This window comes from Trachypithecus francoisi, unplaced genomic scaffold (genome assembly GCF_009764315.1).
Source record: "Trachypithecus francoisi isolate TF-2019V2 unplaced genomic scaffold, Tfra_2.0 Lachesis_group1, whole genome shotgun sequence".
In the NCBI taxonomy this organism is placed as follows: Eukaryota; Metazoa; Chordata; class Mammalia; order Primates; family Cercopithecidae; genus Trachypithecus; species Trachypithecus francoisi.
The window spans coordinates 117,177,580-117,203,092 of NW_022681454.1; the positions used below are offsets into that span (position 1 = coordinate 117,177,580).

Consider the following 25,513-nt stretch of genomic DNA (forward strand, 5'->3'; position numbering starts at 1 on the left):
TGGCACATAGCAGATGCTCCATAGTTACGGGTTGAATGAATGAGTTAAGTAACTTGCTCAGCCAGGAAAAGTCAGAGCCAGGGATCTACTTCAAGTCCTTTAGACCACAAAGCTCATGCTGTTTCTACTGCTTGAAACTGCCTTTCTTAATATTATCCAAACCGGGTTGGGTTCTGCATTCCTTCTGATTCTGTATCAAGTGCTTGCCTTTGCATTTACTCTAACCTTATTCCATCTATACATAAAGCAAATTCTCCCCATTGATCACTGTTGTAGCTTGAAGATGGATGTCTCAACCCCTAGGATGTCTCAACTCCTGGTATCCAGACCTTCGTGTAGTCCTTTCCTGTACTGTGCCAAGGTTGGCCTGTGTGACTAATAGTATTAAATAGAAGTGATGCTATGGAATGTTATTTCCAAGATTAGGTTATAAACGGTTGCAGCTCCCCCTTTTCTCTCTTTCTCTCTCTCTCTCACTTACTTTTGCTCTCACTCTTTCTCATCACCCTTTCTGGGAGAAGCAGGCTGTCAAGTCCTGAGCAACCCCAGGAGAGCCCATGTGGTAAAGAATTGAAACCTCCTGCCATGTGAGAGACCCTGGACACAGAATCTCCAGCCCTAATCAAGTCTTCAGAGACTTCAATCAAGTTTTCCCTGGCTGACCACTTGATAGCAACCTCATGAAAGTCCTTGAAACAGAACCCCAGAACCACTCAATAAGTTGCTCCTAAATTCCTGATCCTTACACACTGTATAAAATCATAATGCATGTTTGTTATTTTAAGTTGTTAAAATCTGGGATAAATTTGTTAACACAGCAATGGATAACTACTACAATCATAAATACATACAGATAAGACAGACTAGATGAAAGTCATTCTGAAAAGTCACTCAAAAGTCATATTCTAATAAAAGTGACCAGCAGAATCTTCATATTAGTCAAAGATTAGGTTACAAAAGATTCTGTTTTACTGCTGGGTGGGACATGGATACTGGCAAGCAGGGTTGGTCTTCAATAGAAGTAGAAAAGGAAACTTCCTCTATGGTTCCTAGGATGAGAGGCACAGAAAGTCCCACCTAATTAAACATTTCCCCTACACCCAACCTGACAGACTCTGATTCTGAAATTTTACTACAGTGTATTATTATAATAAGCTAAAATGAGGCAAGAGGAGACAAAAGGAAAAAGAGACAAGAATAGCTGTTGCCTAGGCATGACCTGTATATGAACAAGAAGCAGGTGCAATGCTTCACAGTGAATTAAGGACAGTTTGGGAACATAAAAAAAAAAATCAAGGAATACATAATATAAATAACTCAAAATACATATTCTAAAATTAACTTGGTTTAAAAATTTTCAGCAGTTTCAAAAATATCTAATACCAAGTTCAGAAACATGAAAGATTTTTAAGATTTGAATTTATGTTTTTAAAAGTATCTCAACTCTAAGGTATTAGAACGCAGGAGTTAAAAGAGTGGACAATGATTCAAATCCAACTCAGCCACTCACTCGCTGTGTTGGTCTCAAGCAAGTTACTTAGATGCTCTTGTGGGTCAGTATCCTTATCTGACAAAGGAAGATGAAAATTATATAATAATATCTTTCTCATACAGTCACAGTAAATAGTTAATAAATACATTAATAAATGAGTAACTGCTTACTGGCATGCAGTAACCATTCAGTGTTAGCTGCCATCATCATCATTTTAAGGATCAACACAGATTTCAACTTTACCACTATATATAACTTAAGAATATTCCTATAAATACATATATGCCCTGTCAATAAACTACAAACTTAATGAAAATAATATTGATAAGTAATAAAATTCCCCCACATAAGACCAAAGTAGAGTAGGTATTTATAACCTCATGGGACCAATTGCTTGCATTTTTACTTTAGTTTAAAATTTTACACTAATAAAATACAAATACATACCTTACTGGAAGATAACCTATTAAAAGATAGATCTGTAAGTTATTTAAGTGTTATTTTTATGCTGTCATTGAAAAAATCACTAGACAGTTATACTTCACCATTTTGTGACAGATTCAAAAAAAAACTGTAAAAATGCCATCTGTATAAATCTTGTACGAAAAAACAGAAATAGGAAAGATAAAGAACTGGAAAAAAACCATAATTTTGCATATAAGTAGTAAATCCTTTGGGTATTTATTTTTGTTGGTTGCTTAGTTGGTTCTGCTGCTATTTGAATTCTGTATCAACATTATTTGTTACTCCTATGGATCTTGGTAGCTTAGTGACAATGGAGAATGTCTTATCTGTGCTTGAAAAACAAAATTGCTTCTCTCTTTAGAGATCCACATGTGATTTTCCAGTTCTGATATATTTAAATTTCACATGTCACCAGAGACGACCTCAGGAAAAATTGCCTATGACTATCCATCCTCAGGCAAGGCAGAGAAAGGAGGTTCAATAATCTGTGACAAAATAACTGCTGGTAATGAGGATTCTAAACTGACAGCAGAATCGGGGCAGAGCTGTGAGAATATCTTGTCTCAATACCCAGTGCCTTCTCACTTCATTTAGACCATCCTTACATCCTGATACCCCTCATGAAGAGAACCAGGACCCAAATGTTTTTATCTTTTTATGTAAATTGATAATGTATGGCAAACAGTCCCAGGAAAGACATGCCTGAAAATATGTGCTTAAGAAAATGAGATGCAGCACTCCATCTCTGAAATGTTCAAATAATTAATAGTTTCAACTGTAAGTGGCATAAAATATTCATTTTCTATCAAAAGATCAGAAATTTTTAAGAGCCTGCAAAACACTAACTAGGTCAAAAACATTTTTAAGCTACATATACATTTTTTCCTTTAGTGCAACAAAATTAGCATTTAATAAGAATTGCCTGCTTCTTACGGAGCTTAAGGACATTTTAGTTCATTTTAAGCCACAACTTTCACATTTAGAATTTTCTAGCCATAGTTGGAAACCTTTCAGAAGTCTGAACATACAGTGAAATGATTATTCTGAAAAGTGTGCATGTGGGAAGAACTGTTTGCTTACTAGATCCTTCTTTGATAATACAAATACTTAAGTCATCATTTCCAAAGCAAATTTTCCAAAATCAAATAAATTGCAAAACTAGAAATATAACCACGTCTCCAAGAAGGAGTTCCAATCCTCTGCCAAGACAGACCTCAACTTCATAATCCCTTGTCCAAAAAAGTTGGACCAAGTATTGACGTTTTCCACCAAGCAAGCCACATAGTCACAAATGTTTCTCATTTACTCCACTCCTGGGATATACAGCTGAAATAAAAAATTTCCTGAATACCCTAAATTTCAGATGCAATTTGCAATGCAAGTGATTCATAATGCTATGCAGGAAACATCGTGATCTCACCAACTCAATGTTTCTGGAATGCAATCTTTAGGAGGTCATTCCAACCAATTAGAAGGCTGACATCTCTTTCAGCCATGTGACCCAACTATTATGCTCTCTGCCCTTAGCTCAGATGTGATTTTGAACCCTCAGCAATCCTCTACTCCAGCTACTGTTCAAAATAAGAATGATGTTACCTCAAGGGAGCTAACAAAGACCCCTATTGTAATCTATGACAAAAAACATGGTAGCAGTGCACTGCATCCCCATTAAGAAAGTGCAAAACAGTGTTAAAAGAAATGAAAGCCATAGTCTTTGCTCTACACCAAAAGCCTCTCAGAGTGGCCTCTGAACACACTTAGATTCTAATTCAAGAGCGAAATTTCAGAGAGTCTACAGTTACATGAGTCCTGTTCTAATCCCCCCTCACTCCCCTTGTTAAGTCATTAATAATTTCTTGGAGTACCTGTCATCTTCTGCGATTTATATTTTCTTTCAAGGAAAAAACACAGTTGATACAGAGGAAGGAAAGTGCTGCATTGAATGTACTAAATGAACATTAAAACTGTAAGTCTTAGACAATGTGATTACTGAATATGAGCAAAGTGCCTACAACATGATAACATACAGGGCATAGTAGAGTAGCAGAGTAAATGGTGAAAGATCAAGGTATAAACACTTACCGACATTGTTTTCTATTAACTAAAGGGATCATTACAAGCAAGATGTTCAGTTAAGGGGAACTCCTAAGCAAGTATTACCTAAGGGAATATAAGACAAAACTCACATAACACTTTGTAAGTTTAGGCAAAGAAAGAGACCTACTGATTCTACAGAAATAATAGGCAATAGGGAGACATTTCTCAAACTGAAGGAATTTGGAGAAGGCTTAAAATCATTATTTATACCTAAGAAGAGAAACAATCTAGCATAAATAATATCCTCCACAATCACAATGATGAAGAACCTACCAAAACAATGGATTGGCTTAAGGTAAACTCCTGGCTCTACAGGCAATTTTGATAATAGTAACATTTACAAAGAAACAAACTGAGTCTATAAATGAAAATATTGATATAAATGATGTTCTCATGAGATGAGTTTGCCTCAGAAAACCATGAAAAAATATAAAAATACGTGGAAAAAAATAATGTCTACATGTTAAAAAAGAAAAAAAACAGATCAGTTCAAACTTGTGGTTGGATCAATGGCCATTATGAATAATCGGAAAAGTAGCTTGCATATCTCTGGCTGCCAGAGATCCTATTTTTCCATCTTACCTCAGCTGTTTAGTAAGAGTCATCTCTCATGTATCCATGCAAAAAGGGACAGTAATCACATTGATTATCTAATACTTATTTGTACCGAAAAAAAATTGGTTAGATGACATTAGGAAATTAAATAGTCTAGATGACTGCTAGTTACTTTAAAACTTAATTCTGTGCATTTTCCTTCTTGCTACTATTGATTTCATACTGAAAATTGAATGAAATCAGTGTAATGTCAACCAATTGTCAAACTATCAGAATTTCTATGAATAAATGACCACATGTATATGAAGTTTCTTGAACAGTGTACATGGTAGATTCTCAAATACTATTCGTCTTATTCTTTTCCTTTCCCCTCTTACTTTTGCCAGCCATAGCTTTACTTCCTCTTCCAAAGTTTAGGATCCAGAAAGATGAGCTTTCACATGTAATCAGTCAATTATCTGCCAGAATTTAATGTTTCCTTATACTTTTGGTCATCTGATCAATGTGTTTTAAATATAGGGCCCCTCTAAAAACTGCATCATTTTCTCTTCTTGCCTTAATTTCCACTGAGGTATCACCTAAGTTTAACTCATAGCTTGTATCAAAACCTAATGTTTTGTCCAGCAGTATGCTAGGATACAGGGAAATAGAATTCAATAAAACATAGTTCTCGCCAGTGATGGTTAATTTTATATGTTAACTTGACTAGGCTACAGGGTCCCAGATAGTTGATCAAACATTATTCTGGGTGTTTCAGAAAAGATTAACATTTAAATCAGGAGACTTGAATAAAGTATATTGCCCTCCATAATGTGGGTGGGCCTCATCCAATCATGCTGAATCCTGAATCGAACAAAAGACTGACCTACCCAAGAGTAAGAGAGAATTCTCCTAACAGCCTGAAACCTGGAGCACTGGCTCTTCTTGCCTGATGGGTTTCCAAGTGGGATATCAGCTCTTCCTGGTTCTACAGCAGCTTCTGGCCATTGGACTTAAACTAGAACATCAGCAATGCAGATTTTAAACTTACCAGCTTCTATAATCATGTGAGCTAATCCCCTGTTTTATCTATACATATATATACATACATATATAAACATATCCATATATACACATATACACACATATACAAACACATATACACACACACAACCATATACATACATACATGTGTGTGTGTGTGTGTGTGTGTGTGTGTATATCTTTTTACACTAAAAAAAAGGATATATAAGGATATATCCTTTTTTCTTGGAGCCATAGTCTTGCTCTGTTGCACAGTTTGGAGTGGAATAGCATCTTCATGGCTCACTGCAGCTTTGACTCCTGGGCTCAAGTGATCCTACCACCTTAGCCTCTCAAAATGCTGAGATCACAGACGTGAGCCACTGCACCTGTTTCTCTGGGAAAACTTGATGTGAGCCACCGCACCTGTTTCTCTGGGAAACCCTGACTAACATACCACCTCCAACAAGCTCAAAGCCTAGTCATGCGGAATATCCCAAAGTAAACCTTCTCCATAAAGCCTTTCCCAAACACTAACACAGGGTATAGTACTATGAACAAAATAAACTATCAAACAAATAATAATATCAATAAATATTCACTGAATGAAATAAAAGTACCTGAAAGCAAGATCTGCCAAGGACAATATCAGACTGTGTAATTCATTCCCTCAGGAATTCTCATAAAGTAAGTGCCCTGGTGTTAGTTTACAGCTAAGCTTGCCCTTTCCTACATATGCTGACTAGATGAGATTTCTCTGCTTTTATGAGTTAGTTACTGTTATTTAAAGCAGGTCATTGGGAAATAAATTTAAAACAGGGAGTACAGTTATATATTCATTCATCCCCCCTCACCGTGCACAGTACAAAGCAGCAGCAAATAAGCTCACTTGAATGGCAGCCAAGTTCTTCTGCTCCTGAGATGGTGCTTCATGAACGAAGCGAAGCCAGTTGGAGTGCCGTGGGTTGGTAGCATCCAAAATGTATAAAACTTCTCCCTTACTCCCACGAACCTGAAACATTAAAGGCTCCTGAGTTTACAATGGAAGTCAGAATATTAGCCTTTAAACACATCAAGGTTACGTTTTTTCATAAGTGTATACCTTTTTCATTGATAGGTGACAAATAGAAGTTGGAATAACATGCATTCTTCTCTTAAACACATGTACAAATAGAGCCTACTATTTCATTTGGCAGATGTCTAGATGATTCACAATTGCAGTGAACTCTCAGAAACATCCTATGTTGATAGCTGTTTTCCGGTCAAAATTATTTCACTTTGGAGGTACATTCCAGTATATGTATTGCAATCACAATTGTTCAGAGAATAATCATTATTGCAACTTCCCCTTTTCTCTAAAGAGAAGGGTCATACTGCTTATTTCCCAATTGATAGAGGTTGGAACTGAAGCAGTCATTTCAATTCCCCTCTGGACCTGCTTACTGAATCATCTCCATAAAAGGAGAACCTGCTCATCTAGCCAGTGGGAATCTGACATCCAGTAAGATAAAATGTCATGCTCTTTACTAGTGAATGAATGAAACAGTCCCATTTTATCCTTTCATGGCCCACTCATGGATTGCTGAGAAGGACGGTGGGCTCTCTGGTTTTTGTCTCAGACCATACGCTCTCGCTGCTCAGGCCTACTCTACATTCAACTGGAGAGAGGAGGGGAGTAAATCCCAAAGCAGATAGCCCATTGGACATTCTTGAATCCAAGTTACTTGAAATCTAGCTTCTCCAAAACCCCTGCATTATCAGTTGCTAGGGACTTGCCCATTTTATAAAACTTAAATACCAATCACCATTCAACTCTCATTTCATGTTTCTATTACATTAGAATCTAGAAAAGAAAGGAGAGGAGTGAGTGATGAGCACTCCATATCTCCAACACCAAGTAACACAAACATACAGGTTACAAATTCACCTTGGCAGACTTGATAAGAATTCTAGATTTCCAAAATTTTATTTTATAAAATAAAGGACAACCAGTCCCATAAGGTATGTATTTTCATGACACATCTAGACAATCATTTGTTCATTCAACAAATAATTATTAGGTCGTTAATGGCTGAAGGCATCAAGAATCTTTCAGTGAACAAGACAAAACCCCAGACCACACAGCACTTAGAAGTAAACAAACATAGAATATAATTTCATGTAAAGATGAGCGCTATGATGACAACTAAAACAGAGTAGGAGAAAATAGAGTACTAAGAGAAGGGCTCTATTCGATGAGGGAAAGCCCTTTGATGAGAGGACCTGAAGAGTTCTAAAGGGAGGGAACAGACCAGTAGAGGGCTAGGGGAAGACTGCTCCCAAGCAGAGGGTACAGCAAGTGAAAGGCAAGGAGAAAGGCCTTGGGTTTGGAAATGAATTAGGTGCTTTCAAAGAACAGTAAAAATGTTAAGAGGCTGGAACAGAAGGAAAAACTGAGAAAGTGGTGGGCGTTGAGATTTAACAGACTGGCAGACACCAGATCATGTGGGGACCAACAGACCAGGAAGCCACCTAGACAGTTACTTTGGGTAAGTACAGTTATTTTTACCCAAAAAACATTTTAAATACATCTGTTACATGCACTGCAAAAACTGATATTTCAAGATTCTAATACATAAATACCCAGGAAAGAATACAGTTTGCCTGTTCCTATTATCTGACATACTGCCATGTTTCTCAGACAATTCCTGTTTTCCTAAGTGCCCAAGGATCCTCAATAATTAATGCCAGACCATCACTGGGAAGCAAGAATTTAATTTTTCATATTATAATTTCTAAAAGAGCAATTTAGGACTATAAATACCTCATATTTATATACTTAAGGTGCTTATATGTGAAGCTATGGGAATTTGTAACACTTCTTACTAAATAACAAGCTCTCACTGAAAAGATCTGCTTTGGGAGGTGCCTGAAAATTGTCCTGCCTCCCTACTCACCCTTCAGCTCAGAACACTCACTGCCCACTGGGACATTCCAAAAATGTCCAGAACACTGATACGGTAAAGAGAATGTACACTCTACAACTCTGCCTCAATGGGCATGTCAGTTCACATTTTTTTGGCAGAGTAAACAAATAATTTTAAATATTTTGGATATAAAGTCCTTCCTTTCAGGTACCCTCACAGCAATAGCACCAAAACTGTTTATATTGACAAAAAGCTAAATTAAGCACAGCAGGTGGCAATGTCACCTGATACTTGAAAGAAAAATTTTCTTGGAAGAATTGAAATTGAAAATCTATAACTGATACTGAAATCCACCCAACCCAACTAACTTTATGTAGTGAAACACAAATGGGTTTGCCCAGGGCATATCTCAGTTTGAGAGGACAGCACTACTTAGAGAAATTAGTTTATGGCCCTTCTTAATCACACATTTGTCACTCAGTAGTAAGCACAATATACACCAGATGCGTTTAACATTTGGAATTCTTTCTTCAAAGATAAAAACAGAAGAAATATTTCTCTGCGACTTATTATAGTAAGAACATTTGAGTTTTTACCAGGAGCATTGTTTTTTCTTTGTGTATTTCAGCTTTTTCCCAGGCCCTTTGGCCCCAACTATGTTCAATTATTCAGTATTAGCAATTTATTTTCCTTTTCAGTCCATTAGACATATGTACTTCCTGGCTATCACTTTCTCATGCAATATTCCATCTTAAAGGAAATATATAATTTGATTTTATACTAAAATTATTCTGAAATGTATCACTTTTAATACACACAAATTTATGTGCTGATTTACCTTTATTCTCAGAACAACACTATCACAACCAGCAATAGACTACATTACCTACATATTCATATTTGAAATAACTTTCTTTGTTCATTAACAGAATCACTGCCCATTTTATTCCAAATATGCTTACTCAAACAACTTTTAAGTTCTTAGAGAGTCTTTGCTCTCTGGGACCCATCTGTTTTCTCCAGCTTTCAAGTGGCTGGCCATTTCCTCATTCCACCAGTCTAATCTTCAACACTCCACCAAAGCTGGTAGATTACCTGTGCACACGCCTTTTATCTCACTACCCTAACCACAGCGTTCGCCTTGCTGACATATCATCTGAAAGAGACATCCAAAAGTAATCTAATCCATCTTTCCTCTTCCCAGAGACACCAAATCAAAACAACTCCAGACAACTGGCTATTATTAAAGTCTCCATTTATCTATTTTAATTTCTACTGAACCCTGAGGTAATAAATTGAACATTTTTTAAATCTAAGGAATAAAAAAGATAGAAAATTCCTCCAAGTACCATGTTCCAGCATCTCACTAACTTTTGCTGCCAAAGTGTATTATGTTACTGTCAAAACTCAGTCTTCCAAATATCATCTTCTTTTACCTGAATTTTCTTGGAAACGAAGTGTATTTGGTTACTATCCGACTTACGATCATTTTCTGCATACCTGGGGCCAATGATGAACTCGACAGTCTCACCATGTAGTAAAAAACCATCTCAGTTCCAAAACCTGTTTGATTGGCACAGGCTTCCCACAATAGTTACACAAAAAGGTTAGCTAAAGTAGGAAACACGTCAGGTATCACACCTGTAATCCCAGCACTTAGGGAGGCTGAGGTGGGCAGATTACCTGAGGTCAGGAGTTTGAGACCAGCCTGGCCAATATATATTGAAACCCCATCTCTACTTAAAAAAACAAAAATTAGCTGGTGTGGTGGTACACACCTATAGTCCCAGCTACTTGGGAAGCTGAAGCAGGAGAATCACTTGAACCTGGGGGGCAGAAGTTGCTGTGAGCTGAGATCGCGCCACCGCACTCCAGCCTGGAAGACAGAGCAAGACTCCATCTCTCAAAATAAAATAAAGTAGGAAAGAGAAAGATACTCTCATGTGAAAATGAAAACTTTCATGCTTCGATGTAATTGTTCATATCTCTATGACTTTGCCACTTCACATTTAATGAAATTATTCCCTTATGGGAACTTGACAGGGTTTAGCCTCTGTTAAATGCTACTGCCATCACTTTTCAAATATCTGAGAAAAAGAATGTGCTGGTCATTGCTACCGTGTATCCGTACCCTTTTTCAGACTAAAAGTTCACAACATTGAATATGTCATAGTTGATTTTGTGTTCCCACCCGGAAAAAGACAGAGGAAACCACAAAAAATCTCAGCTCGATTAGAGAAAACCCTAATGTTTAAATGAAAGAAGAAAGTGGAAACAGAGAGTAGGGAGAGAGATACAAATCTTCTTTCCCTAAACTTAAATATTTTATTTGTTAAACTGGGTCAACTATAGACAGAGAAGCTCAATTATTATTTGGATGGTTAATTTTCAAAGAAGAGTCTACAGTGTTGCTTACTCTATTATTTCCTTCAATAATTTAAATGCCTGAGGAATTTTTCACTAACTATGTACATTCCATCAAGGTTCCAAGAGCAAAGCCAGTCAGCCAGATTTGCCCCCGAGAAGTGGCAAAATGTAACTGATAGATAAAATTTGATTTAACGTATGGTAAAATTTAATGGCAGCAAATACAGTCAGTTCCAAAAAAGACAGCAGTAATATCCTTAATGAGAAATTACAATACACTATGCTACAGTATTTATTTATTTATTTATTAAATAAAACATATTTACCTTTCTGTCTTTCAACAAGGCTCTTCAAAGGAATTAGTTTTAAGCACTAAAATTTAGAGTATGGATGTCTTTAGAGTTTAAAATGCCATCACATTTTTGTATTTAAATTACAGACATTCTTTCTGCAATTGTTTTCACCTAAGTAAGGCCATATGCCTTGCCTTCAGTGTTTAATTATCCAGACTTCAGGATATCTTTAGGAGCACAAAAAAGCAAGTGTGCTCAAGTAATCAATTCTGACAGCACATTGTTGTCAGCTTTAAACCAAAGGGAGACACACTTTCAGAAATCAGCAGCGATCATAGCTAGGAAACTGTAGTGATTTATAGTTTCCAAGAAAAGGGCATGGGATCTCCCCCGCCAATTGTTCAAAGAATTCTCTCTGAAATTACTACTTGCTTGTGTGCTTATGAATATGCACGCGCACACACACACTCACACACACATCATTGTAGCTTATCTACTGATAACTCCCTTCTACCTTCCCTCCCTCTGCCTCCCACCTGCTCATTGCTATCTGATAATCCTAACCCATGGATTCCCCTGCCTTCATATGTGAAAGCAGATGGAGAGGAAATACAGACTTTTACAGATCCCTATTTCTTTAACATCCATCATATAACACATACGAAGTTAATATAAAAGGATTGATGAGAAAAATAAAGTCACTTTTTGTGACAAATATTTAGATTTCAAGTGGAAGAAAATCATTCTGGAGTGGTAAAGATGCTGAACTAGGAATCAAAAACCTAGATGTCATCCAAGGCTCTGACTACATCACTTTGGGTGAGTGGTTTCCTCTGACTGAACTAAGCCGTGATCACTTGACCTCTAAAATAGGGATAACAGTCTGTGTCCTGCGCATTCACAGAACCTGTGAGAGCATCAAATGAAATAAGATACTTGACAGTTCTTTATATCAATGTGTATTGTTGCAAACATAAGGTATTAGTAAAACGAGGAAACTGGGCCCACAGTGGCTATAGACACCTTAAATATAAACATTCTGCTGTCAATGGCACAGCTGGGACATATATAACGTGTCTTTTTTTTTTTTTTCTTTTTTTTTTTTTTTTTTTAGAAACAGCATCTCTGTTGCCCAGGCTAGAGGGCAGTGGCACGGCGCCATCATGACTCACTGCAGCCTCAACCTCCCGGGCTCAAAAAATGGTTCTCCCATGTTAACCTCCCACATAGCTGCGACTGGGACTACAGGTGCATTTCACCTTGCCCGGCTAATATTTTATTTTATTTTTATAAAGACAGGGTCTCCCTATATTGCCGAGGCTGGTCTCGAATTCTTGGGCTTAAGCAATCCTCCTGCCTTGACCTCCCAAAGTGCTGGGATTACAAGCATGAGTGACCACACCCAGTCATGTCAACTTTTTCAAGGAACAAACATGAAGGATATCTTAACACTACTCTTCAAATCCAAATACATATGCAAATAGCCTCTAATTGAATACTATAAGGTAATAGCAAACCCAGATGTCATTTTAGCTGTACTGACACACTTATGCCAAACTGAAACACCTTGCTCTGTGACCCACAGCCAGTAACTGCAGCTCTGCCCTCTCAAGGAGTTTTAATTTCTCCTCCATGTATAGCCCTTCAAATTTCTGAAGGCGAGAATCCCTCCTTCTCTATGCTTCTCTTCCACAAAACAAATAACTCCTTCCTTATCGGACATGGTTTTCAGTTCCGTCACTGTCCTGGCTATTCTCATGGGTGCACACAAACTTGTCAAAACCCTCCTAACACGGGACAGAATCCAGCCTGGAAAGGACAATTATGACCTCTGACCTGGGCATTCTTTCTATTGAAGGAGCTTAAAAATCACAAAAGCAATTTTTGGTTGCCACATCTGACATTTAACTGAGATTGCCTTTATAAACAATCCATATTAAGGAAGGTCTCATGATACTGTCAAAGACACAAAGACAAGTGTAACCGAAGAACTTGGTCAGGTTTCTGTAGCTAAGCAAATCCTATACCTGGACAGCTGACCACTCAGAGAAGGAAGCCTGTCATTTGATACAGTCTCAATAAATATTTTATTAACTAAAAGCTCACGCAATGTATCTTTTCTTTAACTCTCATTGCCTTTATTTCCTTTAAATGTTCAAAAATATTTTATGAGAGATTTAATGTAAAATATTTTAAAGCACTCCATGTCTTTGCCTTTCAAAGTACTTTTTAAATTGGGCTAGTTTTTTAAAAAAACTAAATACCTGACATAAAATGAAAGACATAGTGAAAACCACATCATCTTTTCCACAGCAAATTTATGAAAGTGCCTTAACAGCATAGAAACTGTCCTTTTCTATAGTTTTATGAACCTGTTCAGCTACTCAGATTTTTGGACACAAGCTTTTTTATCACATGAAGAATACAACAGTGACCACTTTCTCCCTTCCTGGAAAAAAAAAAAAAGAATAAAGTTGAGTTTAACTGACATTAGCTTATTGTATCCATTGTTTTAGGGGTTTTCTGTAAAACATGCAGGTTTTTATGCACGAATGTTACAGCATTTCTCTTAGCTACTTAGTGGCTTATTTGTTTACTTTTTATTTTGTCAATATTGTAAAGCAAGTGACTTCCATAAGCAAAAAGTGTTATTTCACCAAGGTATTAGAAAAAAATAATAAGGCCACCATGTCATCTGACAGTTTGGCAGCATCCATCAGATCCCTCAGCGATGACTCATAAGACTTTAAAGCCTGTTAAAGTTTTATGAAGCCTTAGTGATGCCCAATTTTTAATATAGATTTCAGACCTGCATAGACTTCTAGCCTTATAGTCATCAGTAATCTTTTTGTTGTTGTTGTTCACATGGAATCTCCCTCTGTGGCGCAGGCTGGAATGCAGAGGCATAACCTCGGCTCAGTGCAATATCTGCCTCCTGGATTCAAGCAATTCTGCAGCCTCAGCCTCCTGAGTAGTTGGGATTACAGATGTGTACCACTTCACCTGGCTAATTTTTGTATTTTTAGCAAAGATGGGGTTTCGCCGTTTTGGCCAGAACGGTCTTGAACTCTTGACCTCAAGTGATTTGCCAGCCTCAGCCTCCCAAAGTGCTGGGATTACAGACATGAGCTATCATGACCAGACTGTAGTCATCTTTTGGAGAATTTCCCCTATAGCATATTAAAAGAGTTTACAAAATTTATTAAATAATAATAAGCTATTTTGGTAGCAAAATTCTAATCATAAAACATGAAATTATTTTAAAGAGTTGGTGGTCGCATATAAAGCAATGGCAATATCCAAGATCCAGAGATCACAGTCTTGATGGTGTTTTTATAAAAAGATGCTTTGGGCTGGGCATGGTGGCTCACACCTCTAATCCCAGCACTTTGGGAGGCCAAGGCAGGCAGATCACTTGAGGTCAGGAGTTTAGAGACCAGCTTGGCCAACATTGTGAAACCCCGTCTCTATTAAAAATATAAAAATTGGCCAGGCATGGTGGAACATGCCTGTAGTCCCAGCTACTCAGGAAGCTGAGGTAGGAGAATCAATTGAACCCGGGAGGCGAAAGTAGCAGCGAGCCAAGATCGTGCCACTGCACTCCAGCCAGGCAACAGAGCAAGACTCCGTCTCAAAAAAAAAAGAAAAAAGAATAAAGGAAAAAAAAAAAGGAGAAGATGCTTTGTATCTGAAAACTTCTGTGCAAGGGTTACAGAAATTCTAAATAAGAAAAGAACATCATGTAGTCCACAGGGAGAAAAAAGTTTTTTTTAATCGACTTTTCCTTTGATCTTGCTCTCTTAACCCAAATTATTGCCCTAACTGCATAGTTTTCTAAAGCTATTAAAATTGAATCCACCTAAACCATTTAAATCTAACAGTATTCTCCTCCAAATGTACATAACTTGACAGAGAAACCAATCAATGATCTTAGCATAAGAATGAACCTAAGGCAACCAAATACTTCCCAGTTACTAAGGTAATTCTCATAATCATCCAGCAATCATAGTTCTGTGCTGAAAAATTCTAAAAAGTAACATCCTTTCTCAGTAAACATTTACTGAACAACATTTACTATACATTTCTTTATTTGTTATTTTCAAACGTGCTATGAAAGGCCACAGATGACATTTTTGAACACAGTTCCTTTACTCAATTTATGCCTTAGTATGAGGAAGCAGAAAACACAATGTTTACAAAGCTCACAAAGCAATGTACTGATTATCATAAAGGACATACATATGAATTGCATTCATTTCCAAAATGAATTGGTACAGATGGGTGTAAAGTAACATACAGAGCCAGGTCCTGAGGATGGACCAAGATGAAAAGTAAGAGTTACAGCAGAGAAGAGGTGCATTATGAAAAGCTTCCAATAGAGAGGTATGCCCCTAGAATAAACCTAGCAGACCTGAGACTGCCAAAAAGTCCTGCCTACAAGTTTGGCCTTTGGTGGGCATAGGGGAACTTGGCCCTTAGAGTGTTTCCTGTCAATACTTAACATATCAGGGTGTTTTACTGTACCTAGACTACGTGTGTAAACAATATGGGTTATGTTGAACACCTGTCTTCCTTCTGGAAGTCTGGAATTTTGGTATATCCTAGGGAGAAGGTGCCTATGAGTTTCTAATAAAAATCTTGGGCATTGAACGTTTAATGGGCTTCCTTGTACAGAAACATCACACACATGTGGCTGCGTTTTTATTTGTGGGCAAAGAGTACGCTCTGGCCAAATGCGGTAGCTCACGCCTGTAATCTGTGCACTTTGGAAGGCCAAGGAGGGTGAATCGCTTGAGCCCAGGAGTTAGAGACCAGCCTGCACAACATGGCAAAACCCTGTCTCTACTAAAATTACAAAAATTATCTGTTTATAGGTAGAACACACCTATAAACCGGCTACTTGGGAGGCTGAGGCATGAGAATTGCTTGAACCCAGGAAGTGGAGGCTGCAGGGAGCCGAGATTAGGCCATTACACTCCAGCCTGGGTGACAGAGCAAGACTCTGTCTAAAAAAATAAATAAATAATTATATATATATATACACACACACACACACACACACACACATACACACACACACATATATATGTATATATATATTTGCTCTGTGTGATCCTTCACGGGAGGGAGAGAGCATAAGGAAAACTGCACACAGGTTCCTCCAGACTCTGCCTGTGCCTTTTCCCTTATGATAGGGCTGTACACACCTACTATGTACTCGAAGAAACCTTAGTCACGAGTACAACAATGGGCTGAGCCCTGTGAGTCCTTCTAGAAAATCAAGTGTTGGGGCAGTGTTGGGAACCTTCAACACACAAGGTGAACTTAGTTCCATGTGCTGAAAATGGGATACACATTTGCACACAGGAGAGGCAGAGGGTCATTTCAAGATTAACAAAGTTTTATCATGCAAATATTTGACTTACAGAAATTAAACTATACCAATTCAACCAAAGCATTAAAAAAATGAGAAAAAGCAAAGAAAGAAAATAAATTGAAATGATAAAGACCTTTCCCTTTCGTGGCCAAAAACAAACCAACTCCATCTAGTGATCAAATAAGGAAGAATAATCAGGAGTAATTGTAAGAAATTATTGCCTTATAAATTGGCTTCAGAATCTAAGTTTTGCAAACAGGTGAATCCACTGTAGAGAAAATTAAAACAATGAAAGAATGGTAAAGTAACTTAATCATTTAGTGTGGAGAGGACATAATGAACGATAGAAGTAAATCTGGCTAGGAAGATGCAGTTAGTCAGGATGACAGGACTCAAATTTTGTGGCTGGAGCAGCAAAATCAAAGCAATAACAGGAAATAAATGGTGACTGTATGAATTAGGATATTCTGTCCTCCAGCTAACAGAAATTTCAATGGCTAAGGCTAATCTGGGGCCACCCCTCTAGGGCATTAGCTTCTCAGTAATAATACACTGCTGCATGGAGGAAGGGTGGAAACTCTGCAGATATCTCGATTCAACTGCGAAAGATGAAGGGGAATAGATGATGGGTGACCAACAACCCTAATGTGCAGGATGAATTGTGTGTGGAGAGAAAGTTCTGTGAAAGGTGAAAGAACTAAACAGATTATGACAATAAATGTATTAATTTATTAATTTACATCTTAGGAGATAAGGGGAGAAGGGTAAGGATAGGAAGTACTGATTTACAGGCCTTGAACATAAAGTTGATATCTGACACCTAAAAAGCACAGTATCAAAGATTAAAAATCAGACAGACCGATATTCTAGACAATTTTAATCCAAGGCAGGTGGAATCAGGACAGGCAAACTTAACGTAACTAAAGAAAAGAATAAAAACACAAAATTAAGAAATATTGATGTTACATGCAATCAAAGAGGAACACAGAAAATCCTTTCCAAATCCTCTTCCACACTTCCAGCCATCAGATAGGCTGGCGGAGGATTCCCAACTCTCCCATCTCCTAGCAGTGTCATCATACAGTGGATCAGTATCAGAAAGGGTGATTTACAGAAAATCCTTTAAGTTAAGGAACGTTTAGAAAAATTATTCTCGGCCGGGCGCGGTGGCTCAAGCCTGTAATCCCAGCACTTTGGGAGGCCGAGACGGGTGGATCACGAGGTCAGGAGATCGAGACCATCCTGGCTAACATGGTGAAACTCTGTCTCTACTAAAAAAATACTAAAAAACTAGCCGGGCAAGGTGGCGGGCGCCTGTAGTCCCAGCTACTCGGGAGGCTGAGGCAGGAGAATGGCATAAACCCGGGAGGCGGAGCTTGCAGTGAGCTGAGATCCGGCCACTGCACTCCAGCCCGGGCGACAGAGCGAGACTCTGTCTCAAAAAAAAAAAAGAAAAGAAAAGAAAAATTATTCTCTAAAAGTAAAAATTTTATTCATAAAAATAAGAAATTGATCTCTACTTGTTCCTAAAAGATTTTGTTTCCTCACTCAGAACCTGACTAAAGCTCTCATGTCCTAACAATCAAATGGGAACAGAAGGACTAACTCAGAAGAGCCCATACACCCATGTTGTACACACTTCTCTCTTACTATAGGTCATTTCTGAGAATTTTGCCAAAAGGCTCATGCTGCCAGAAGGTAGGATCACTGACATAGCAATATCTCCCTGCTACAGACACAGCTGTGTCTCACATCAATAACTGCTCTGGCAACAAAAGATCTGGCAAGGAATGCCATCCAAATCTAGAACACAAATATTGCAGCAGCAGATGTTTTCTACAAAGAAAACTGGGGCTTCTTCCCTTGACGTGATTTTCTTACAGCATTAAGTGCCTGGACCAAAGGAACGGAAATGAGAGCTGCACGGGAACCTTTCAAGAAAGGAATTTGGGAAACTCCAAGTGGGGAGGATTTCTTCAGGAATGTTGTCTTTTCCAGAGATACGGGGCTTAATGGTCTGTCTGGGTCCAAGGACTCCACCACTCAGGGCATTTAATCATCACTCTCAAATATCCTCACTCTGAGAAAAACACATGGCCTGTTTAAGAACACAGACAGACACTGAGATTATTCAGTCCTTGCCATTGCTGAGTCAGCCTTGATATCAATCCTGCTCCAACTCTAGCATCACAAAATCCTAAAACTGCATTTGTGATTTGTTCTCCTGTAGGACAATCTGATATCTCATTCCCAACCAAGCTTTTAAGTGACTGGGTTACCACCAGCTGCTCTACACTCCATGGAGTCACTCTACTCATCAAACGCTTTCTTCAATCCTGACATTTTGGTGACAGGGTCATAGTCATGCACGGTTGGATTTGCTCGAGGCCAGATGACTGCTAGCCCAGATCCTTGCCAGCTGGCACTCCCTGACCCTCACTCAACATGTCCACAGTTCCACTCCTCTAAGACGGGTAACCCGAATGGTGAATTCTAGTTCCTGGTCATCACTTACACTGTCCTCATACACTGATATCCTGGATTCTCATCTACTTTAGAAATTCAATCTCACTCAAACCTGCTTCTAATCCTCTGCCTCTTCCTGACCAAGAGTATCCACCAGGTCTTCTCCAGCCTGTCTCAGCCCCCACACCCAGCATAGCTTCCTCAACTTTTCTTAAGATGTCAAGAAAAACTTTTAGATTTGGGGCATGTTACAACAATCAATGACCCACTATTTGAATATCAATAGCATTTTTATAATTGACTCTTTTTCTATATCAACTCAAAATCTATCTTCAAATTCATCTTTCACACTATTGCCAGAGTACTCTTTGCAGTTCATCCTTCTCCTCATACCAATGCTGCTTGCCAGAACTCCAAACTCCTTTGCATGACAAAAGAGGCCCTTCACATGCTGACTTGTCTGTCTCAGCTAAGATCACTGTACCTCCTCCCACTTCACTGCACACTTCATTGCACACACACCTGGCCCTGGCCATCTAAGAATGCACATCCACTGCCTAGAGCAGGGGAACAGTGCTTCACACTTTCATCTGAGAGATTCTCACATAAGTCAGATTCCATAAGGATGAAAGATTCCTATGTGGGTCAACATCATGTTACTTTTACAAACATGTGCTTTGCATTTTATACTCGTTTATTCTACGAAAAGTGAAGCATGAAAGAAAAGAAATCTGCTTTAAAAAACAAATAATAATAGTATAACTGCTAACAGTTATTGAGTGTTTATTATGTGCCAGGCACTTTGTTAAACACCTTTATATGTATTATATAATTTACTCCTCAAAACAACTCTATGAGGTAAGTGCTACATATTAACCACCACGTTTAACAGATGAGGGAACTGAAGCAGAAACAGAATGAGTAACTTCCCAAAGGTTTCACAGCTGATACTGGAGGTAGGGACTGAACCAAGACAATCTGATTCCAGAGCCCACCGTGTTATACTACCTTAACACACTCACTACCTTGGTCACTAGTTTGCCAATTGGTAAGCAGAATTCTAAGACTGACTCCCCATAACTCACACCTTTGTATAATGCCTTCCCATTTGAGTATGAAAGGAACCCGTGAATATGATGAGGTATCACTCCTATGATCATGTTATATAGGGATTATCTTTAGGGAGCCCAACCTAATCACATGAGCTCTCTAAAAACAGAGAATTTTCCCTGGCTGGTAAGTATAGAAGTTAAAGATATTAAAGCGTGAGAAGGATTTGACGTATTGCTGAGATTGAGGGGCTCACAGGCTGGCCTGAGAGGGGCCATTTGCAGACCTAGGGACTGAAAACAGTCTCTAATCAAAGGCCAGCAATACAGTAAGAACCTAAGTCCTACAATTCAGCCAGCAACCTGAATGAGCTTGGAAGCATATTGATCCTCAAAGCCTCCTAGTAAGAACCCAACCCTGCCACTACCTTGAGCTGACCTTGTAAGACCCTTAAGCAGAGAACCTATCTGTACTTCTCACCCACACAACTGTGAGATTAAAAAAAAAAAAAATGTTGTATAGGGAATATTACTCTTCATAAATTTTAATACTAACTCTTGTGTTACAAATAGAGAAAATCAGTTCCTCTTAGAAAATAAAATTTAAAAAACCAAAACACATGTTTCTACATTTCCCATTTCATCTGTTTTCTCCAAATCTTAAAGCTTAAATTATATATATTTTTCATTTATTACTGAATGGTCTGAGTACACTTTCACCAGTGTATATAGAGATATCAAACTTGCATCAATAATTTAACACATAAAGAAACTATTGACCATAAATATTTTTTCTATTGCTTTTTTCACCTCATAAAGACATAATAAACCATTAAATATACAGATGTAGAACACAATAAAGAGAAGAAGTTGGGAAAACTGATGCTCAAAAGGTATTATGTAACTTCAGTTAGAGTTTTTTAAAGTACGCTTACAAATCCGGGGCTTTCCCCAAGGGAGTGTTTTTAATTTTGCAACAAACTACCCTTTAAAATAAGCCATCTAAAATTACAAAGTGACAAAAACAGCTTCTTTGTCCAGCGATATCTCACTTCATTGGCAGCTGTTAGCAAAAAAGTGAGAAAAACTTGGCCTGAGCACATACAAAAACCCTAATATTAAACTCTAATGACAAGCAAACCGGACCCAACTTCACCTTCCAAATGCGTTCACTGAGTGAAATGGTAACAACATTGGGCTGCTGCCAATGAACTCCTTCAAGACAGATTTTAAATATGGGTATTATCCTGTTCTGTATCATGAATATGCATAATATTTTACTTTCATTAACAGTTTCTTACTGACTCTAACATCTACTGCTTTATTCTCATATTGTAACCCTATTATACTTTCCTTTAATGGTTCTCTCCTATGGAAATATCTATAGTTCTTGGGATTTTTACCTAAACAAGAAGTGGAAATGTTCCTACATAGCATCAGAATTCCTTAATCAGAGGTTTTGGATAGCTGATTTTAAAAAACTTTATTGTAAAAGAAAACATGGTATATATACTGTGTTTATATAACATTTTCCGCAGGGTTTGGGACACCATTCAATAATCAAGCACATTCACATTCCTGCAACGAAATGTATAAATAGTAATGCTAGCCAGGTAGGATAAAAACAAAAAGCTACAAACAGCTTCACATAACTACAAAAAGTCAGGATTTGCTTCTAAACGAGTTATTTTTTTCCAAATGTGGTTTTCAGAGCCTTTTGGATTTCAGATTTCTAGATTAAGGACCTATGAACCTATAGGTTAGAAGGAGTGATTACATAAGACTTTAAAGTCCTTTTCCTCCAGGGAGAAGATATAAACTTAGTAGAATGATGACAGGTCCTCTTGCAATGGTAACAAGGAAAAGTGCAATGCCATAGAGTTAAAGAAAAATCTGTTAATTTATTTGGGACCAAAGCTTATGTGTTCTGTCTGTAAAAGGTGGCATGGATAGTAGGTAACACAAAGGAGTATTAGATGATTAAATGTCCTGACACTGCTGTTCAGGACGACTCCTAAGAAAACAGATTTCGTTTCTGGAGAACTAATTCTACACCCTCTTTGACCTATAAATGAAGCCCATAGATAAAAAATAAGGCATTTACAGTCTCTTCCATACTTATAAATATTATATTCTTTTCCATGTCACCTGCAATCTACTTATTAACACGCAAATTGGAAACAACTTGCAAGTCCTGGGCAATATATCAACATGGCCCTCCTTTAGGATTTGAAATGTCTGAGATTTATAAAACACAAAATTACTACCTTAAATGCAGACAAAAGAATATATATATATGTTTCCATCGATCTCTATGGCCTGACAGATTTTTTTAAAAAAACATGATTGTTAAATCAGAAGTTAAAAGGTAGCAAATATACACATCAAAACATTAATCATCTAAGCTGCACAAAAAATTCTTCAAAGTACTTCTGAGTAATCATTTATCATAGGGTAAGGAAATTATAGCCCAAATCATTAAATGGAATTTATTCAAGTCCATGAACATTAATCTTCTTTATATAAAAAGAAAACAAAACTTCTCAGGTAGAATATTATGCATACTTTTTCAGCAGTGTTTGGAGAGCCTCCATTGTTCCATGTAGTTACATTCATGCAAGTGGTTTTCACTTGTAGAAAATACCATACCTAGGATGGGCACGGTGGCTCACACCCGTAATCCCAGCACTTTGGGAGGCCGAGGCGGGCGACATCACGAGGTCAGGAGATCGAGACCATCCTGACTAACACGGTGAAACCCCATCTCTACTAAAAATACAAAAGAAAATTAGCCGGGCATGGTGATGGGTGCCTGTAGTCCCAGCTACTCGGGAGGCTGAGGCAGGAGAATGGTGTGAACCCAGAAGGTGGAGCTTGCAGTGAGCGGAGATCGCACCACTGCACTCCAGCCTGGGTGACAGAGTGAGACTCCGTCCCAACAAAAAATAAAAATAAAAAAAAAAGAAAGAAAGAAAGAAAATACCATACCTAACTTTTAAAAATTTCATTGAATTCACTTTTTTATGTTAAACATAAATTAGACCTACAATTGGTTGCTAAAACAGACCAAAAGGTAACCTCCTGACAACTTATATAATCTGATCCAAATAAATCAAGCTGCTAATAAAGACACTCATAGCCTGCCTGTTGTTCTCACATTTAATTTAGTACATAAAAACAACAAAAGGTCTTGGCAAACATAAAAATGTAAACTACCCTGAATACAAACAGAGCCTGTGTTGCTATAATATTAAAGAATCAACAGATGGTTGGCATCAGGAGACTGGCACAGATACAGAAAAACTAGAAAGACAAGTAAATAAAAAGGCAAATGTGTAGAAATTGAACAAGGTGTCTTTGATCCTCCTTTGCCATGTTGAAAAAAAAACTCACATCAACACACAGAGGTCTGGAATCTCTGTTAGCATTTATGCATCTGAGATCTTGCGAAATATTCAGCCTCAATTAACCCATGCATGAACTACAGAATTTTTAAAGCCTGCCAAAGTCTACATGAGAGCACTGTGTAAGGAGACTGCACAGTTCACAAAAGTAAAAAGAAAAAAAAAGGAGGAAGTAAAGGAGAGAGGAAGAAGGAGGAAGAAGAAGAGAGGAGGACATGGAGGGAAGAAGCAGAGAGGAGGACTAGGAGAAGAAGGGAGGAAGAACAGCAAGTGAAAGGAGGAGGAGGGAAAAGAGGAAAGCAAGGGAAGATGGAGGAGAAAGAGGACAGGGAGAGGCAGGAAAGAGGAGGGAAGTAGAGGCCTGCTGGTCTCAAAGTCTGATTCACCAGGCACATCCCAACCACATTAAGGTTTCTGAGAGCCCTATAACTATTTTATTATCTCAACTGAAAGAAACACTTAAGAAATATTTAAGTCTTCTATTACTCCAAAAATCATTAAGCAACTACATGTTAAGCACTATACTAGGCACTAGGACACACAAACAAAAGAACTCTGCCCCATTTTCTTCCATTTGATAAACATCGTTTGCACTAACAAATCAAAGATCAACATCTAGGACCTGCTTGGAAAGAGCTCACAGTCTAGTGGGAGGTGGGGGAACAGCCACCTAGTGGGAGGTGGGGGAAAAACCTCACCTGCCTGACCTTCCTTGGGTATTCAGATAATAGCAGGGAGAGGCTCCTAAGCCAGCCCAGGAAAAATAATGAGTGAGTACGGATGAGAAAAGAGTTGACAGTTCAAGTAAAGGGACCAGCAAGAGGAAAGGCACATGTGTGGGTGTGAATTAAATATGAAGCTATAAAGAGTCAAGTGTGAGGCAGGAAATTCTGAAGAACAAGGATCAGAGAGGTCCACATTGGGTCAGATCTTGGGCTCCATGTGACATTTGGTGGCAGTGTGGAGCAGAGAGTAGCTCAGCATCACCCCTGAGTGGATTCTCGGCAGTCAGGACAGAGTTTCAGATTCTTCCTAAGAAGGAGATTTATTCAGAGTCTAGGTAGGGTTGAGCCTGGGCAGGCAAGAATGACCACCTACTATATGTTAGGGGTTTTGCCTCTAGAACTATGTTTTGTCTATCTTCTCCTACTCTCTTGTGCACAGAAGAAGGTGTCACAGAATGGGTCGTGTATAGATTCATCTTGCCAGATTTCCCCTCCAGTAGAGGACTATCCTTTACAGCCATGCCCCCACCATCATCCAGCCTTTCCTTGAACACCTCCCTCTCCATGTGGGAACAGGGAACACTCTACACTGTGAATCAGCAGGTTTTACAGTTGTACCCTTCTGCCTGCCAGAAAGATTTTCTTCATGTTGATTAGAAACACACTTCTCTCTAGTTCCACATAATGTTTTGTTATTGTTATTGTGGTTGTTGTTGTTCTGTCATCGAACAGGAAAGCTAAGTCTTCACCATCTTCCACATGACACCATTTTAAATCATATGAAGACAACTATCTGCTTCTGTTCTTCCTCGGGTTGGGCCCCAGTTCCCTCACTGACTGACAGGTCACAGCTTCCAGACCCTTTCTGGGTATGGCTCCCTGTAGTACATCAGATGTTTATCAACTTCCAGGTCTGTGTCTAACAGGTAGACGTTGACACGACCCTCCTGATATGGTCTGACCAGTGCACAGTACCAAAGCACTATTCTCTCCTCTAATCTGACCACTCTCTACTTCTTTTATTGCATTCTGAGTTTTTGTTTTTGCTGCCAAATAATATTGCTAACCAAAATGTCCATATAAATCAAGTAAGACATTTGTATATGGGTCAATATTAAGTCTAGTATCCTCCATTGCAAACTTAAAAAATTACACTGATCTACACTGAATTTCATCATATATGCATTTAATCCATCACTCTAGTTACTAAAAGTTTTTTGAATGCTAAGTATCTTAAAATATTGTCTATCCCTCAAATACATTAGGGTGGCTACTATTTAAAAAACAAAAAAAGAAAGTAAGAGTTGGTGAGAAT

The 25,513-nt window shown here is 38.2% G+C and overlaps 1 protein-coding gene across 2 annotated transcripts in view; it reads right to left on the reverse strand.

The window, feature by feature from the left end:
* The window catches only part of PRDM5 (PR/SET domain 5), a 225,757-nt gene that overhangs the window by 145,179 nt on the left and 55,065 nt on the right, over positions 1 to 25,513 (reverse strand). For both annotated transcript variants that reach the window (XM_033215138.1, XM_033215139.1), the window contains exon 3: positions 6,501 to 6,623. In XM_033215138.1, the coding sequence (XP_033071029.1) occupies positions 6,501 to 6,623 (123 nt within the window). The remainder of the gene's footprint in view (positions 1 to 6,500; positions 6,624 to 25,513) is intronic.